Below are 17830 nucleotides of genomic sequence, written 5' to 3' on the forward strand. Positions count from 1 at the left end.
AAAAAAAGTACCATAAAAATCATCATTTTAATAATTAATATCATCAAAATAAGAAAGTGAAATATTACTTTCTCTTATTGAAGCTATACTAGGAGTCTCAATGGGGTTAATATTTGAAATGAGACCTAACATGCCCGTGAACACATTGTCCTTACCAGTTATTTATAAATAAGAATAATAGTCATATGCAACATTTATGGAGTGATTCTCTATGTCCTCAGGGTTGTAAGAATTTTTGCATGTATTTAATCTTCATAAAACCACATGAGGCTGGCAGTGATATGATCTCCATTTTAAATTCCATAGGGAAGGCGGTGTGACTGTGTTAATGCCTTTTGAACAGTGTCCGTGATAGGAGACTCCACATCCCTGACCCTGGGAGATGAAGAGTGTTTTTAGTGGCTCACTCATTGAGCAGTAGGGGACATAGAGAAGATAATTATCATTAGTGTGTGAAGGCCAAGAGACCACTTCTGATCTGGCTGCAACCCCAGGCAGAAGCAGATGCTGTATTACAGCTGTTAAATGAGTCAGTAAGATTTAAAAATATCTCTTTCTAATGTGAATTTTTAAAGTCTTTCAAAATTTAAGTAAACCTCTATCTGTAGCCACTTGAGATGGACTGCTGAGATCCGAGTATTAAATTAGCCAATCTTGTGGATTTGTTAATTTGCACTCTTGGGTTTGCTCACCATGGTGAGCTCATAGGTGGCATTTAGGTACATCCCAAAATGCCAAACATTAGCCTCGGTTGGTTTTAAAAGCTAAATGAGCCAAAAGCATGTGCATGATTGTAACGAGGCTTAAGCATTAGAGTCCTCAGCCAACCTCACACAAAGAGAGCTGCCAAAACAAAAATAAGAAACAATCCCAAAACATCTAATGGATACACAATGGCTTCTGTTTGGGGTATGTAGAATTTGAGCATCTGAAGGCATTAAGGGGCTAGCTATGAGGTCACAGAGAGAGAACCCAGAGAAGCCTGAAGTCATTTCAGTAACTAAGCCTGGGAAAACAGATGGGCTTGCTTGCTCACAGGCCACTAAGAGAGGAGAAGTGCTATCTCCAAAGTTAGGATGGACAGGTTAGGAATGAGGACAAATGGGACAGATGAAGAGGGATTCGGATTGGTGAGGCTGACCTAGTTATTGAGCGGGGGAAGGCTGGCATTCTAAGCAGGCTTCTGTGTGCCAGCTTCTGTGGATGCCCACTAGAAACATCAGGGAGCTAGAGGGGTAGGAAATTTGTCACTGTGAAAGCAGGGCTTTATGACAGGTGCCCTGCAGATACCAAGAGGCAGTTTGCCATCATGGATAAAGGCATGGGCTATAGACTCAAAAACACGTAGATTCAAATCCCAGTTTTATCATATGTGCGACCTGAGACATTTTATTCAGTCTTTTTCAATATGAATTTCCCCATCTGTATAATGGGAATCCATTCATTCAACAAAGGTTTATTGACCACCCACTGTATGCCAAGTCCTGTTTTAGGTAAGAATGATAACATAATCTTGTAAATTGTGGAGAGGATTTTAAAGAAGATAAAGAAACTCAAGTGCTTAGGACAGTACCTGGGGTGATGGGGGTGTGCATAATAATCCGTTAATAAATGTTAGTTGTTGTTGTTTTGCATTTAATGGTGGTATCTTTTATCTAGTTATGGAATTGAGAAGAGGAGCCAGCTGGGAAAGGGAAAAGTGAGTTCAGTTCTGGAAGCTTTGAGTTAAGAGGCACTTTTGGTTATCCAGGTGGAGGTGCCCAGTAGGCTCTGGATATGTGCAGGTATGGAGTTCAGGAGACAGAGTCTAACTGGGTTTGATGTCAGCACATACTTCCCCAAACCCCACTTCTGGAGCGAGGTAGGGGCAATGAGCCCCATTTTCATTTTGAAGGAGCCGATGTACTCTGTGATTTCAATTACAATAAACAGCTAATAGATTAGGGCACTGGGTTAGCTAAGCAACGAGAAATTCCAAAATTCTTCCTGAAAACCAGAAAAGTACATGGATAGAGAAGCTTAGCTCAGATCTAAACTTATGCCTTGCCTCTGCATTTTTGGTTACATTCTTCTATTTAAATTTTCATTGGTAAACACAGACCTAGGTTTTAGGTTTTTGAGTAGTTCTGAAGATAAATTTAATCCCATCACATCTGTTTCCTCGAGAATTATAGGAGGGCCATTTGGGAATATTTTGTTTTTGAGTTACTGCTATTACGACTAACATATACAACAATTTTTTTTTTTTTTTACCAAGTAAACATAACATTTAAATAGCAGAAATACATAAATACATCTTCCAGTTATACTATAACTCATTATTTTTAAAATTCAGTAATAACTTATATACACTTTCACGAAAGACATTTTTAATTTTTAATTTTTTTTTTTTAGTATTTTCACTGTCTCAGTGGTAAGAATAAGGAATAAATAACAAAGAAAAATCATACTGTCATTTGAGTAGCATATTGTTTATAATACCATTTTGGGAGGCATAAACAGTTTGAACTCACTGGAATTTTTAGCATTAAAACGATACTCAAAAAAATCTATGTATTTAGGTTAATAAATATCTTAAATATACCTTAATTTCACACCATAACTAGCTAAGCAAAGGAAAAGAAAAGAAGCAGTAAAAACCATTAGATCCAATGTAAACAGAGAAAGACAAAGCGGCAAGGTAGTGGGTGAGGAAGAGAAACAGCCAGAAAGCTGTGGAGGACGAAAAAGAAGAAAAACAACAGGGTGGCAGGGTGGGTGAGAAGAAAGGAGAGGCGGAGTTTATTCTGAGGAAACGTGCAATGGAAGTGAACTTCTTGCCAATGGAAGACAGATCCTCAGACGTTAGAGAATTCTACCCTAAATTAGAACCGTGCTGTGGGCCGCAATGACACAACCACACTGAGGGCAGGTGTGAGATCTCCAGATCTGTTATACTGGGATCGGAAATGGATCCATTCTTTGCACTGTTTTGTAGAAGAACATCTGAGGCAGGGATAAGTCATATTTTTAGAGGCAGTTTCTATTCAGCACCAAACCAAATGCCCAGTTGGAGGAGGAAAGAAGAAACAATGATTTAGACAAATCTACCAAGTGACTAGATGAATCTTTTCACTTTTCTGATTATTCAAGGCTTATTCCTTTGCCTCTATGCACACTGTCAAAGGGCAGTTGAGAAAAACCAAAGGAAATGGCCAGTGAACGGTATCTTATCTTTGAAAACACCTTTTTTCCCTCATTGTGTCACAAAAGTAGAGCCAAATGCTCAGATTACAGAGCTCTGCCTGAGCTATGGGGCCGGGGACAGAGTAAGCATCACCCATGATAGTGTCCAAGATTCAGAAGTGTCATCTTGGTATATAGAGAAAGCTGGGTGCTGTGATGCAGATCATTTTTCAGATTAAATGATTCCTCAGGTCTTCTAGTCGAATCCTGCACCATTGATAACCTCAGTGGTACTGCTGATAAAAATCTGCTATTAAGATAGCAAGAGCCATTTTCAAAAAAGTTTTCACTTATGAGCAGATGTACTTTGCAAAACAGAACAAAAATAAAATATATAGAAGCAAACAGAAAGACTACTGAAGGAAATTCCAACCTTCAATGCAGGCTGTATCTTTACTAGGCACCACGTCAGGTGGAAAAACTTAGTCAGAGATTGGACGCCCAGTGCTACATAGAGCCACAGAAAAATATAATTCTCAGGGAACTGGAAGAGACAGGAGAAGCTGTCTATTATGAACCTGAGGGGGTTTCCAGAGCAGTCTCAGACTCCAAGCATCTAGGCATGCCATCTGGTCACTTCTACACTGTACTCTTCTTCATAAGCATGGAAGAACAAATAACCAGGAAAAAAGGTTAAAAATGACTATGATATATGGGAAACTATGTGCAGAGGAAAATAGGTATATGAGAACCCTTTGCTCAATTTCCGGTGAAACTAAAACTATTCTGAAAAAAAAATCTATTAATTAAAAAAAATAACATGACTATAAGCCTACTCGTTAAAAGCCTGGGCACCTGAGTCAGAGCCCCAGGCTTGGTCTGAGATGCCACCTGCTCGCCATTGTTATATCCTTGGCCAGGCGAGCCTCATCAAACTCAGAATCCTCATTTGTAAAGAGCTGTAAAGTGAAAAAAAAAAGGAGTAATACATGTTACCATAGTCCCTGGCCTGCCTTAAAAACTGAATTTTAAAAGTTTTTTAAATCGTCACTTGAAAGTTTCAGCTGTAGGATTGATTTTTTTCTCCTTCCAACAAGGCAGTTATAAAAATGGCCTCAGAGAATTGCATTGTCATCTGTGAATTTTCAAATCATCTAAAAAGGACTTTCTTTGGAAAATAAAGGGTTAATGTGAAACTTCCTCTTTCAGAGACTATGAAGATGGTTATAAAAGCATAAGAAAAAAATTACTAATAGTAAAGATACTTTCCAGCCAAGTTATGTCACAGTTTTAGCGCAGGATAGACTTTATGGTAACAAATGTAGTTTCAATTGTAATAGGAGGTAATTATTCAGTCATCACCCCTATAGATTATTGCTGTTGTAAGTACATTTTGCTTAAGGGAATTAGTGTAAAGTCAATGATATGCAAGCCTCTAAAGGAGACCTAGGGAATGAAGTGTATTAATGGCATACCCACACCTTGAAAGGAGTTAGAAATTGTGATAGAGTGATATTTAAAGACAGATATAAGCAGTATTAACTGGAGGAAAGGCAACATAAGCTCTGAATATGGCAAAAATGCCAAGCTTTTTAAATAATGACAGCTGACATTTATTGAGCATTTATCATGGGGGATGTGCTAAGAGCCTCATATGTATTTAGCTACATCATTCTCACAACAGTCCTAACAAGTAGATACCATTCTGGCCAAGATCACCCTATTAGCATATCAAATTCTGCAAAGAACTATGTTTCTGAAAAAGGCAAAGCCAATGAATATAATTTACTTGTGTTTAAAGAAGTCTATGGCATGTTTTCCATGTCAAAAGTTGTTTAAAAGCAAAACCAAATGATGATTGGGATATGTATTTTGCAATGGATATGAAATCTACTTAAGAATATGCAGCAAAGAACAGGGTTGAATTAGTATCTTCATGATGGACATGTCAGCATTAATCCTTGCAAATAGATCCTGGATTAATCTTATTTTACATTTCGAAAATGCCTAAAAAGAGGAAATTGAGTCAGGAGTCTGAGTTTGCAGATAATACTGATATTTTTCAAAGATAAAATGCTATGCAACCACAGAAAATGCTCACAAACCATGAAGAAGCTCAACAGTGGCAGTCAAGCTTCTTTGTGGACCAGGAGACAATGCAGCTGGGGAAAACTACTCCACATACTCTTAAATAATAAGCACTAAACTATTAGTTTGATAGAAAATGGGGATTTTTAAAGCTCTTATGGAATACACTGAAATGATAAAAAGCCAAAAAAACAGTGTGCCTCTCTAGGAAGAGGTTGGAATCCAATAAGCATAATTATTTTGTAATTATTTTATAAAACACCCCGAAGCCCATATTTTTTTAGGTATTAATTCATTTTGTATGGAGATCATTGTAGTTTCACATGCAGTTTTAAGAAATAATAGAGGGATCCCTTGTACACTTTGCCCTATTTCCCCCAATGGTATTATTTTGCAAAAGTATAATACCTAAGCCCGTATTTACCAATACGATTCTACTATTCGACTCCATCTGGAATACACTACTCAGGTCAGGTAAGTGCACATCAAGAAAGGCGCAGCATCCTAGAGATGGTTTAGAGCAGAGGAGCTGACATGACAATGGGAACAGAGGGGCTATAACAGGGTAAACAACTACAAACATGGGTTTTTTCAGTCTGACGAAACAAAGTCAGGGATGCATAAAGAAAAAATAATTTTCAAAACACATTAGTTATGTAGACAGTATAAATGTTGGCTATGGGCTTAATTTCAAATTCTAGAACATTAGAACTATGCAGATTTAACACAGGCTGGATGGCAAATAGAACAGTGTAAAGCATTTAGACTATGGATTCCAACTAACTCCTCCCCTTTCCTCTCAACCTCCGTGACTCAGTTGCTGTAGGATCTTCAGCAAGTTACATTAACTCTCCAAATTTATCTCCTCATCTTTCTTCTGGGGATAATGATGGCACCTACCTCATAGGACTGTTGAAGATAAAATAAGAAAATCCATGTAACAATGCCTCCCACAGATGAAGAGGTCATTATTAATTAATCCTGGTGTTATCCATTTAAAAAGCTTTTAAAAGAGTATTTCTAAACTGTTGACAAGATAAACTATTTCAGACAAGATAATTCTTTTTTGGGGCAGTGGGGAGAGGAGGGGGCAGTGCTGTGCATTAAAGGATGTTGGGCAGCATCCCTGGCCTCTATCATCTTGATGCCAGTAGCATTCACCCTCCAGCTTCAAACCAAAAATATCTCCAGATATTTTCAACTATCCCCAAGGTATTAAAAAAACAAAACAAAACAAAACGAACAAACAAAAAACTCAACCCTGGTTGATTTTTTGAAAACTACTGCTTTAAAGGAACCAATTTAGGACAAAAAGATGAAAGTATTACTTTCCACAGTGGTAGTTATTTTTTAGTTAAAGCAACTGGTGGTACATACCAAAAACATAAAAAGGTTCAGAGGATTTAGAAATAACACACACATAACACATAGACCCTAATCAATAAAGTTTCTAAAAGATATTTGGAATTCTGTGTACTTCTAAGGTCGAAGTAATGGAGAACCCCTCTTACTGACTTTCAATGACTGTCTCTGAGCTATGGGGCCGGGGACAGAGTAAGCATCACCCATGATAGTGTCCAAGATTCAGAAGTGCCATCTTGGTATATAGAGAAAGCTGGGTGCTGTGATGCAGATCATTTTTCAGATTAAATGATTCCTCAGGTCTTCTAGTCGAATCCTGCACCATTGATAACCTCAGTGGTACTGCTGATAAAAATCTGCTATTAAGATAGCAAGAGCCATTTTCAAAAAAGTTTTCACTTATGAGCAGATGTACTTTGCAAAACAGAACAAAAATAAAATATATAGAAGCAAACAGAAAGACTACTGAAGGAAATTCCAACCTTCAATGCAGGCTGTATCTTTACTAGGCACCACGTCAGGTGGAAAAACTTAGTCAGAGATTGGACGCCCAGTGCTACATAGAGCCACAGAAAAATATATTTCTCAGGGAACTGGAAGAGACAGGAGAAGCTGTCTGTTATGAACCTGAGGGGGTTTCCAGAGCAGTCTCAGACTCCAAGCATCTAGGCATGCCATCTGGTCACTTCTACACTGTACTCTTCTTCATAAGCATGGAAGAACAAATAACCAGGAAAAAAGGTTAAAAATGACTATGATATATGGGAAACTATGTGCAGAGGAAAATAGGTATATGAGAACCCTTTGCTCAATTTCCGGTGAAACTAAAACTATTCTGAAAAAAAAATCTATTAATTAAAAAAAATAACATGACTATAAGCCTACTCGTTAAAAGCCTGGGCACCTGAGTCAGAGCCCCAGGCTTGGTCTGAGATGCCACCTGCTCGCCATTGTTATATCCTTGGCAGGCGAGCCTCATCAAACTCAGAATCCTCATTTGTAAAGAGCTGTAAAGTGAAAAAAAAAGGAGTAATACATGTTACCATAGTCCCTGGCCTGCCTTAAAAACTGAATTTTAAAAGTTTTTTAAATCGTCACTTGAAAGTTTCAGCTGTAGGATTGATTTTTTCCTCCTTCCAACAAGGCAGTTATAAAAATGGCCTCAGAGAATTGCATTGTCATCTGTGAATTTTCAAATCATCTAAAAAGGACTTTCTTTGGAAAATAAAGGGTTAATGTGAAACTTCCTCTTTCAGAGACTATGAAGATGGTTATAAAAGCATAAGAAAAAAATTACTAATAGTAAAGATACTTTCCAGCCAAGTTATGTCACAGTTTTAGCGCAGGATAGACTTTATGGTAACAAATGTAGTTTCAATTGTAATAGGAGGTAATTATTCAGTCATCACCCCTATAGATTATTGCTGTTGTAAGTACATTTTGCTTAAGGGAATTAGTGTAAAGTCAATGATATGCAAGCCTCTAAAGGAGACCTAGGGAATGAAGTGTATTAATGGCATACCCACACCTTGAAAGGAGTTAGAAATTGTGATAGAGTGATATTTAAAGACAGATATAAGCAGTATTAACTGGAGGAAAGGCAACATAAGCTCTGAATATGGCAAAAATGCCAAGCTTTTTAAATAATGACAGCTGACATTTATTGAGCATTTATCATGGGGGATGTGCTAAGAGCCTCATATGTATTTAGCTACATCATTCTCACAACAGTCCTAACAAGTAGATACCATTCTGGCCAAGATCACCCTATTAGCATATCAAATTCTGCAAAGAACTATGTTTCTGAAAAAGGCAAAGCCAATGAATATAATTTACTTGTGTTTAAAGAAGTCTATGGCATGTTTTCCATGTCAAAAGTTGTTTAAAAGCAAAACCAAATGATGATTGGGATATGTATTTTGCAATGGATATGAAATCTACTTAAGAATATGCAGCAAAGAACAGGGTTGAATTAGTATCTTCATGATGGACATGTCAGCATTAATCCTTGCAAATAGATCCTGGATTAATCTTATTTTACATTTCGAAAATGCCTAAAAAGAGGAAATTGAGTCAGGAGTCTGAGTTTGCAGATAATACTGATATTTTTCAAAGATAAAATGCTATGCAACCACAGAAAATGCTCACAAACCATGAAGAAGCTCAACAGTGGCAGTCAAGCTTCTTTGTGGACCAGGAGACAATGCAGCTGGGGAAAACTACTCCACATACTCTTAAATAATAAGCACTAAACTATTAGTTTGATAGAAAATGGGGATTTTTAAAGCTCTTATGGAATACACTGAAATGATAAAAAGCCAAAAAAACAGTGTGCCTCTCTAGGAAGAGGTTGGAATCCAATAAGCATAATTATTTTGTAATTATTTTATAAAACACCCCGAAGCCCATATTTTTTTAGGTATTAATTCATTTTGTATGGAGATCATTGTAGTTTCACATGCAGTTTTAAGAAATAATAGAGGGATCCCTTGTACACTTTGCCCTATTTCCCCCAATGGTATTATTTTGCAAAAGTATAATACCTAAGCCCGTATTTACAAATACGATTCTACTATTCGACTCCATCTGGAATACACTACTCAGGTCAGGTAAGTGCACATCAAGAAAGGCGCAGCATCCTAGAGATGGTTTAGAGCAGAGGAGCTGACATGACAATGGGAACAGAGGGGCTATAACAGGGTAAACAACTACAAACATGGGTTTTTTCAGTCTGACGAAACAAAGTCAGGGATGCATAAAGAAAAAATAATTTTCAAAACACATTAGTTATGTAGACAGTATAAATGTTGGCTATGGGCTTAATTTCAAATTCTAGAACATTAGAACTATGCAGATTTAACACAGGCTGGAAGGCAAATAGAACAGTGTAAAGCATTTAGACTATGGATTCCAACTAACTCCTCCCCTTTCCTCTCAACCTCCGTGACTCAGTTGCTGTAGGATCTTCAGCAAGTTACATTAACTCTCTAAATTTATCTCCTCATCTTTCATCTGGGGATAATGATGGCACCTACCTCATAGGACTGTTGAAGATAAAATAAGAAAATCCATGTAACAATGCCTCCCACAGATGAAGAGGTCATTGTTAATTAATCCTGGTGTTATCCATTTAAAAAGCTTTTAAAAGAGTATTTCTAAACTGTTGACAAGATAAACTATTTCAGACAAGATAATTCTTTTTTGGGGCAGTGGGGAGAGGAGGGGGCAGTGCTGTGCATTAAAGGATGTTGGGCAGCATCCCTGGCCTCTATCATCTTGATGCCAGTAGCATTCACCCTCCAGCTTCAAACCAAAAATATCTCCAGATATTTCCAACTATCCCCAAGGTATTAAAAAAACAAAACAAAACAAAACGAACAAATAAAAAACTCAACCCTGGTTGATTTTTTGAAAACTACTGCTTTAAAGGAACCAATTTAGGACAAAAAGATGAAAGTATTACTTTCCACAGTGGTAGTTATTTTTTAGTTAAAGCAACTGGTGGTACATACCAAAAACATAAAAAGGTTCAGAGGATTTAGAAATAACACACACATAACACATAGACCCTAATCAATAAAGTTTCTAAAAGATATTTGGAATTCTGTGTACTTCTAAGGTCGAAGTAATGGAGAACCCCTCTTACTGACTTTCAATGACTGTCTGGGGCTGCTGCCAGATAAAATGAAACATCAAGTTGTGTGGATGATCAGCCCCACCTAGCAGGATACCTGAGAGCTCCCCTGTTCCAGAAATCCAATTGTAAACTGCACGTGCAGCAAGAACACATTTCATGGCATTCCTAGAGAAGCACTATGTTATAGAAAGTGTTCCCGGATCTCCCTACACCAAAGAATCACCAGGGAAGCCTTTCTAACACAGAAATTTTCAGGCCTCATCTCTGTATTTTAGTTTTGCATTTTAGGGTAGGAAGCCCAGACATCTGTTAAGTTCAATGAGAACTTCGAAGTTATTGGGAACTTGTGGTCAAGTGGACAGTATCTTAAAATGTGAGAGAGGAAGTCCTCTTCAACTCTGTGTTACTTCGACTTCAACATTTGGAAGAAACCTACAACCATGCAGAATTCTTTCTGGGAATAAATATAGATTGTAAATAGATATATGACATTAGTGTTCTCTAATAATTGACATTAGTGACAAGGCTCTTGCCCAAATGGAAAGTTTGATTTGAAAAATCAATATTTTAGAATAAAAGAATTAATTAGGTACTTCTGTGGAATAATTATTTCTAATAATAAGCCTTCAGTTGTCTCCAGTGACAGTTTTTGCTACAAACTCCATGTCATCAATCGTGGTCAGACAGAACTGGGGTTACTATGCTTAATCATGTGGAACGTCAAACAGTCCTTGCACATACTTTAAAAATGACAAGTTAAAAAGCCAATCTTCATTCCATCTTCCATTCGACAACACCAGAAAAGATGCTTACTGATGCCATGGAGGATACATTTGCTTCAGCAGTTAGAGGCTATTAATTCAGTTACAGGAATTTTGAGCCTAAATACAGTGTGGGTTTTCATCTCACATTTTACAGTTTGCAACCTACAGGTAGAGTTACTAGCTGTCTTAGATTGCCTGGGACTCAGGATTTCCTAGCATGTGGGACTTTTGGTGCTAAAACCTGGGACAGTCCTGGGCAAACCAGGACAGTTAGTTACCCTAGAGATCATCCCAAAGCTGCCTTGCAACTGGTTGCCTCTCTATCACTTTTCTTTAACAGCTTCTAAACCCCTCAAATCTGTCTCTGTTCCCATCACTTGTCCAGGCCCCCATCTCACCATTTCTAGCCTACACACTTGGGTGCTTGAGCACCTTTCTCTTCCTGATGTAAGTGAACTGAGCTGACAGGTCACAGACCCTGAGTTATAAGTCCATGTGATCTGTGAGCCTCTCTCTGTTGATGAAATTGAGGTGAAGCAGAGTCAAAGAAAACCTGAGAGAACCCAACCTTCTCTCTCACAATTCAAAAACACTGTCCACTTGAATAGTATTTCCCAATACTCAGAAGTGTTCATAAAATATAAAGATTCCAGGACTTCCACGTTAGACTGTCTAGAGATGAGGACTGAGAATCACATTTGAAAACTTCCTGGTAATTATGATGTGCAGGAAGATTCAGGAACACTATCTAGAATACTGTACTTCGAGGGCTGCCATGAAATGTGTTCTTACTGAAAGTGCAGTTTATAATTGGATTTCTAGAACATGGGAACATTTTAGGTATTTTACTGGGTGAGACTGACCTCTGTAACCCATACACCCAAGTTAAAAGCCAAGTGTTATCTCAAGACACAGAGGCTACAATACTTTGCTCAGACCATCATTTCAGATGTCCACTGCAAAAGTTAAACTTTACTTAAGTCACTCCCTCAAGTCTAAAGTAAGTCTGAAATCTATTTGAATGACATAAATTTTTATTTGTGAATGTTTGCTTTTAATGGTTAATTAGTAGCATATTATAGTAAGATATTCCTGTAAAACTCACCTGTTAGATTTTGTCTGTTATACCAAGTATTGACATCAATAATACTAATTGAGTATTTATATACATGAAAAGCTCAGAGGTAGACGCGAGACTTTAAGAGGAAGTTTTAAGTTACTATAATCTTTATAGACTTAAGGCCATCTGTGCTAACATGCAATCACAGTCTCATCAGGGAGTTACACACGCACAAAAACTAAAGTTTCCAGATGTTCAAAGATCACTCTAGAAATGTTGCTGAATGTTGGAACTGCTGATCTAATATGAAAACAAAATTTCTTCTGAGTGACACATGGATTAGAAAATGTATGGTCTTCTTATAAGTGTGTCTCGGAAGCCAATGAGACCAAATGCCCTATAACTTAACTGTGAAAGCCTCTTCCAGATGCCTCTCACTTTGGCAATGTCCCTGCCAAACGAAGAGACTCCTTAGATCCCCGAGACTATCTAGTTTCCAGATTGTATCAAAGGGTTTTATTTTAAAATTAGAGAAAAATGTGTCAAAGTATTACAAGGCTGAATATAGGGGCTGGAGCTTCTTCACTTTTTCCATATTAGCTCCCACTCAGTCATTTTAGCTAATGGAGACTCCTCATTCATAAGGTCCACAAAGATGAAAAATCAAGATGGGTTTTATCACTGAAAACTTGCAAGAGCTGTTGTTGCCTAGTGTACACACACACACACACACACACACGCACACGCACACGCACACACACAGAACGAAAAACTCTTTTTCATAGACTCTTGGAAGGGCTATGGGACATCTCAGATTCACCTACATTTTGGAAAATCCACTATCCAACACACAAGCCTCCTCTATAAGAAGCTTTCTGTCTATTTCTGCCATTTGACACTTAAAATGGAATATATTGACAGTTCCTTTGTATGGGCAATGCCTACATAAACTCAGTATATTTCCCATGTTACGAGAAGTGTTAATAAGCTTGTTCAAAATCCTGTTCATCTAGAGTGAGAAAAATGCACTTGACTTTTCCAGAAAATAAGACACATACACTCACTATAAAATATATAGATATATATCCATATCGAACTTTCAATAAATATTTTACTAAATACTCTTTGCTGGATACTTGTATCGTATACCAAATATCACATAACTCGAAAGTTAATTCGTATTTGGCTTAGACTTCTCCGTGTGTTTTGTATGTTGTTGGCTGAGATTAGTGGAAGAAGAAGGGCATTGTCTAATAATCTGACTTAAACCCCTAATTGGACTGACATTGGCTCATGCCCAATTTTACTTGCATTTCATCTAAACACAATGGCAAACAGAGCAGGGGAGCTCACCAGGCAACAAGGACAGCCAGCTGCTGGCCACCTGCATCCATGGGGAAAAAACTTACTGTTTCCTAGCAGGGTTACTCTAGGCTTCAGTGTCCTTACTGTAAATAGTATTATTTCACATGTTAGCTTAAGGATTTAATATAATAGATATAAAGTTTTCAGACAAGTGCTTGGATCATAGAAAATCTTCAATAATAATAGTAGCTACCATTAGTAATTATTAACTACTATTATTAAAAACATCCAAAAACTGGAGATGACTATTTTGCCTGTTTAGATTATATGGGTGTTTGAAACAGTAATGTTTGAATGTGCTATCGCTAATGGTACTGAAATAGATTACCTCTGTAAACCTCTTCCTTCAATTCCTGGAGATAAAGGACATCTCACAAAGCAAACTCACCTAAGCTTATTTCTACCATCTATCCAGGAACCAGTCTGCAAACCTCTGACCCATTTGTGTTAAAAAAGATAAGCTGTGCTCTCATTTCTACTCATGTAAATTAGTGTTTCTTTTCTGTCTAAGTCTTCCTAGGAACATTAATTTGCCTTCTGCTGAAAGTCAACCTATCATCCTCTGGATTAAAACTAGAGAAAGTAACAGACAAATGAAACCCAATTTTGAGAATTTTCAATACAGAAATTAATGCTAAAAAAATGAGACAGAACAAGACAATACAGGATCAGAATGATATACCATTCACCTCCACTTTCCTCGGACCATCTTACAAGCAATTAACAGAAGAAAAGAAGTAGCAATGTTGAAACCCTCATTCCTCAGTACCTCAAAAATATCATGTCTCGAAACTCATGAGCTTCAAGCACAGATTATCTAAGCCTAGTGATATAAAATAAGCACGCCATTTGTCACAAGAGACCAAATAGAAAAAAAGACTAGAAGTTGTAATGGGTACTTTTCACCTGACACTCATCTATGTAAGTGTGACTCTTGGCCCCCAGCTGGAGAGAAGGCTCTATATGTCATAGCACATCTTAACTCCTCCTGACCCCTCTCAGCTCCTCAGGTATAACTCAAGCGCCTCTTCGGCATTCACGTTGCACCAGGCACCATTTTCCACAGGGGGCCAGATTTAGGATGAAGTAGCAAGCTAAACTATCTTGAGAGTACAAATGAGGACTTTACCCCAGCCAGCCTCTTACCTGCAGCATCTGCCACTTCGGCAGGGACACTCTGGGTGGTTGCTGGGGCTGGGTCCTTGACGCCATGCACCTGAGCAGCTTCTTCCTGGTTTGTCAAAAATGCAGAGCAGAGATCAGTTTCAAGGGCTTGGAGCTTCAGCAAGGAATTCTGCCAGCAAAAGCAGAACATGGGACTAGCTAAGTAAATGCCTAACACACAACAGTGGATCTGCAGCTCTTGCAAGCACCTTTCCCCAGCACCTGGCAGGAAGAGGGTCACAGTACCAACTGCTGCAAGCAGAGCTGGTTGTGCCAGAATCAGCTATGCATTATTCCATAGGCGGCTTCAGTTTCTGCCTCATTTAAATCCTACTGTATATGGATTATCTGTTACACATGGGACTAGTGATGTCGTCAGCAAGAGTCGCTGCAGCCAGACAACCAATTTGAGAAGGTATCTGCTTCCCAAGTGCTTGAGGCTTTACACTTTGCAAGTGCTTTATTCATTGTGCTGACATCAGGAGCAGATGACTTTAGGCCCCTCCCAGGCTACCATTCATAAAAGCCAGCATCTCTCCACTGCAAAGACTGCAGCAGACCGCAGTGCACAAAGAGTTAGTGCTGCAGAGGCTGCCTGGCATCTGGGAGGTGCTTCGGGGCTGCCTTATCTACGTGTGTATGTGGAGTATGAGTGTGTGCGTGCATGCGCACGTGCACCTGTGAGTGCACGCATGTATGTGTATTGTAAAGTTACTTCTCTCACATGGAATAAAAGGCAGCTGCCTTTTATTAAGAATAGAGTACAGGGAATGAGGGAGATGACCTTGGTCATTTAGTGTGACCCAGCCACTGAGGGAGAAGCAATTCATCTTTCATAGCTCCCAGTATAAGCTCCCCCCGCCACTGCTTTCATTTCTCATTTTAAATTTCTCCCATGGTTCTTAATAAAAACAAAGTCATACAGAGTGACGCACATATCCTGACGCACATGATGCAGATGTCCAGCAAATTAATTCCCTAGACCAGGTGAAAGTGAGTCATGCCTGCGTCCCTGTCAATGATGGCGCCACTCCCCCCGCTGTGGGAAAGGTCTTCGGGCTTCAGCAGCTCCTCCACCCACTAGGCTCCTGGCAGGGGTGGCCACCTAGAGTGAAGCCATTGGTCTTTTCCTTACTATGACCGTCCAACACACACACACACACACACACACACACACACACACACACACTCCTCTCTCTCACTCACAACTACTTACACCCTATCCTCCAGATATCCTATTCTCCACATACCCTACTCCCCACAATCCTCACCCCTAACTGCCACACACTCACATCCTACTCCACGCACATCCCATCCCTATCTTGTACATACCCTCACACTCTATCCCACACGTATCTCTATTCCATACTCTATACATACATTTACCCCATCCTACATGCCCTCATGCCAAACCCCCATACTTTTATACACTATTCCACACACACACTAACTCCAAAATACACCCACCTCCACCCAGTATACACTCTCATTCCTTCTCACTCATTCCTTCCATCCCCTTTTCCACACATACATACAAACGCCTTACCATACACATCCCCACACCCTACCTACCACACCCTCTCATACCTAACTCCCACTCTCATATCCTATTTCATACACACACGTCTACCCCTACCCCCACACACTGATACCTTGCCTCCAATACACATCTACCCCCAACATCTCCTCACACCCCACCTGCTCCATCTCACAATACCCGCTCCCGCACACATACCCTCATTCATACGGCCGATGTTACTAAATGCAAACCTACAGCAGTGTTACACAGCTGCTTATTGAGGAATATCTAAAATCTATTGTGCCTTGGCCATTTTAAAAGTGGCAGGTGCATAAGCAGGCTCAAGATGGGGTGAAATCTGGCACAAACATCCTCAGTGCTCAGGGACTGTTGCCTGAATGCCCACAGCTTCAATGAAGCATCTACCTGAGACCTGACCACTTTTTACTGCTTCCTCCTCCTTTCTGGGATGTTTTCCCAGCAGCTGAATTTGGAAGCAAGAGCCCAAGGTTGCTGAAAGGAGGTCCAGAAGGAGCAAGGGCACCAATTTTCTGGAAAGATTTACTAACTAAACACCTGGGAGACAAAAAGAACAATTCCAGGTAGGCTTCCTAATGGAGCACCTTGGAAATCAGAATAATTTCTTTAAAAGAGCAAAACTCTTCAGAAAATTAAGAAACAATGCCATGGGAATGTAAAATGGTGTAGCTGCTACAAAAAAATAGCATGGTGGTTCCTCAAAAAATTAAAAGCTAGAACTATCACATGATCTGGCAATTCTACTGCTGGGTATATGCCCGAAAAGAATTAAAAGCAGAGACTCAAATGGATATTTGCACATCCATATTTATAGCAGTATTGTTCACAATAGTCAAGAGAAATATTATAGACCGAATTGTGCCTTCCTCCAATCCACATGTTGAAGCTCTAACCCCCAATGTGACTGTATTTGGAGATGGGACCCTTAAAGAAGTAATTAAGATAAAATGGGTCATAAGGATCCAATATGACTGATGTCCTTATAAGAAGAGAGACGGACAGACAGACAGAGACACAGAAAGGAAGAGACAGAGATAGCAGAGATGCACATGCACAGAGGAAAGGCCAGGTTAGGACACAGTGAGAAGGTAGCCAACCACGAGCCAAGGAGAGAGGCCTCAGCAGAAGTTAAGCCCAACAGCACCTTGATCTTGGACTTTCAGCCTCCAGAACTGTGAGAAAATAAACGTCTGCTGCTTAAACCACCCAGCCTGTGTTATTTTGTTATGGCAGTCCTCATACCATGCTAGCAGACTAATACAAAGTGGAAGCAACCTGAGTGTCTGTCAGCAGATAAACTGATAAACAAAATGTGGCATATACATACTATGGGATATTATTTAGCTTTAAAAAGGAAGGAAATTTTGACACATGCGACAACATGCATGGACTGTGAAGACATGATGCTAAGGAAAATAAGCCAGTCATAAAAGGGCAAATATCTAAAGTAGTAAAATTCGGAGAGATGGAAAGTAGTTGGTGGTTGCCAGAGGCTGATGGGGTCAGGAGGAGGAGGGAAAGGGAGTTAGTGTTTAATGCATACAGAGTTCCAGATTGGAAAGATGAAATAAAGTTCTGGAGATGGATGGTGGTAATGGTTGCACAGCAATGTGAATTACTTATTACCACTGAACTGTAGACTTAATGATTAAAATGTTAAATTTTAT

At 39.0% G+C, this 17830-nt stretch overlaps 1 protein-coding gene across 15 annotated transcripts in view; it reads right to left on the reverse strand.

The window, feature by feature from the left end:
* The window catches only part of FAM13C (family with sequence similarity 13 member C), a 150408-nt gene that overhangs the window by 28521 nt on the left and 104057 nt on the right, over nucleotides 1-17830 (reverse strand). For all 15 annotated transcript variants that reach the window (XR_002780914.1, XM_023531977.1, XM_011362228.1 and 12 more), the window contains one exon: nucleotides 14588-14672. Coding sequence is in view for 14 of the 15 variants with exons in the window: in XM_023531977.1 (XP_023387745.1) it covers nucleotides 14588-14672 (85 nt within the window). In the remaining variant the exon portion in view is untranslated. The remainder of the gene's footprint in view (nucleotides 1-14587; nucleotides 14673-17830) is intronic.

The sequence above is a fragment of the Pteropus vampyrus genome, unplaced genomic scaffold (genome assembly GCF_000151845.1).
Source record: "Pteropus vampyrus isolate Shadow unplaced genomic scaffold, Pvam_2.0 Scaffold3, whole genome shotgun sequence".
In the NCBI taxonomy this organism is placed as follows: Eukaryota; Metazoa; Chordata; class Mammalia; order Chiroptera; family Pteropodidae; genus Pteropus; species Pteropus vampyrus.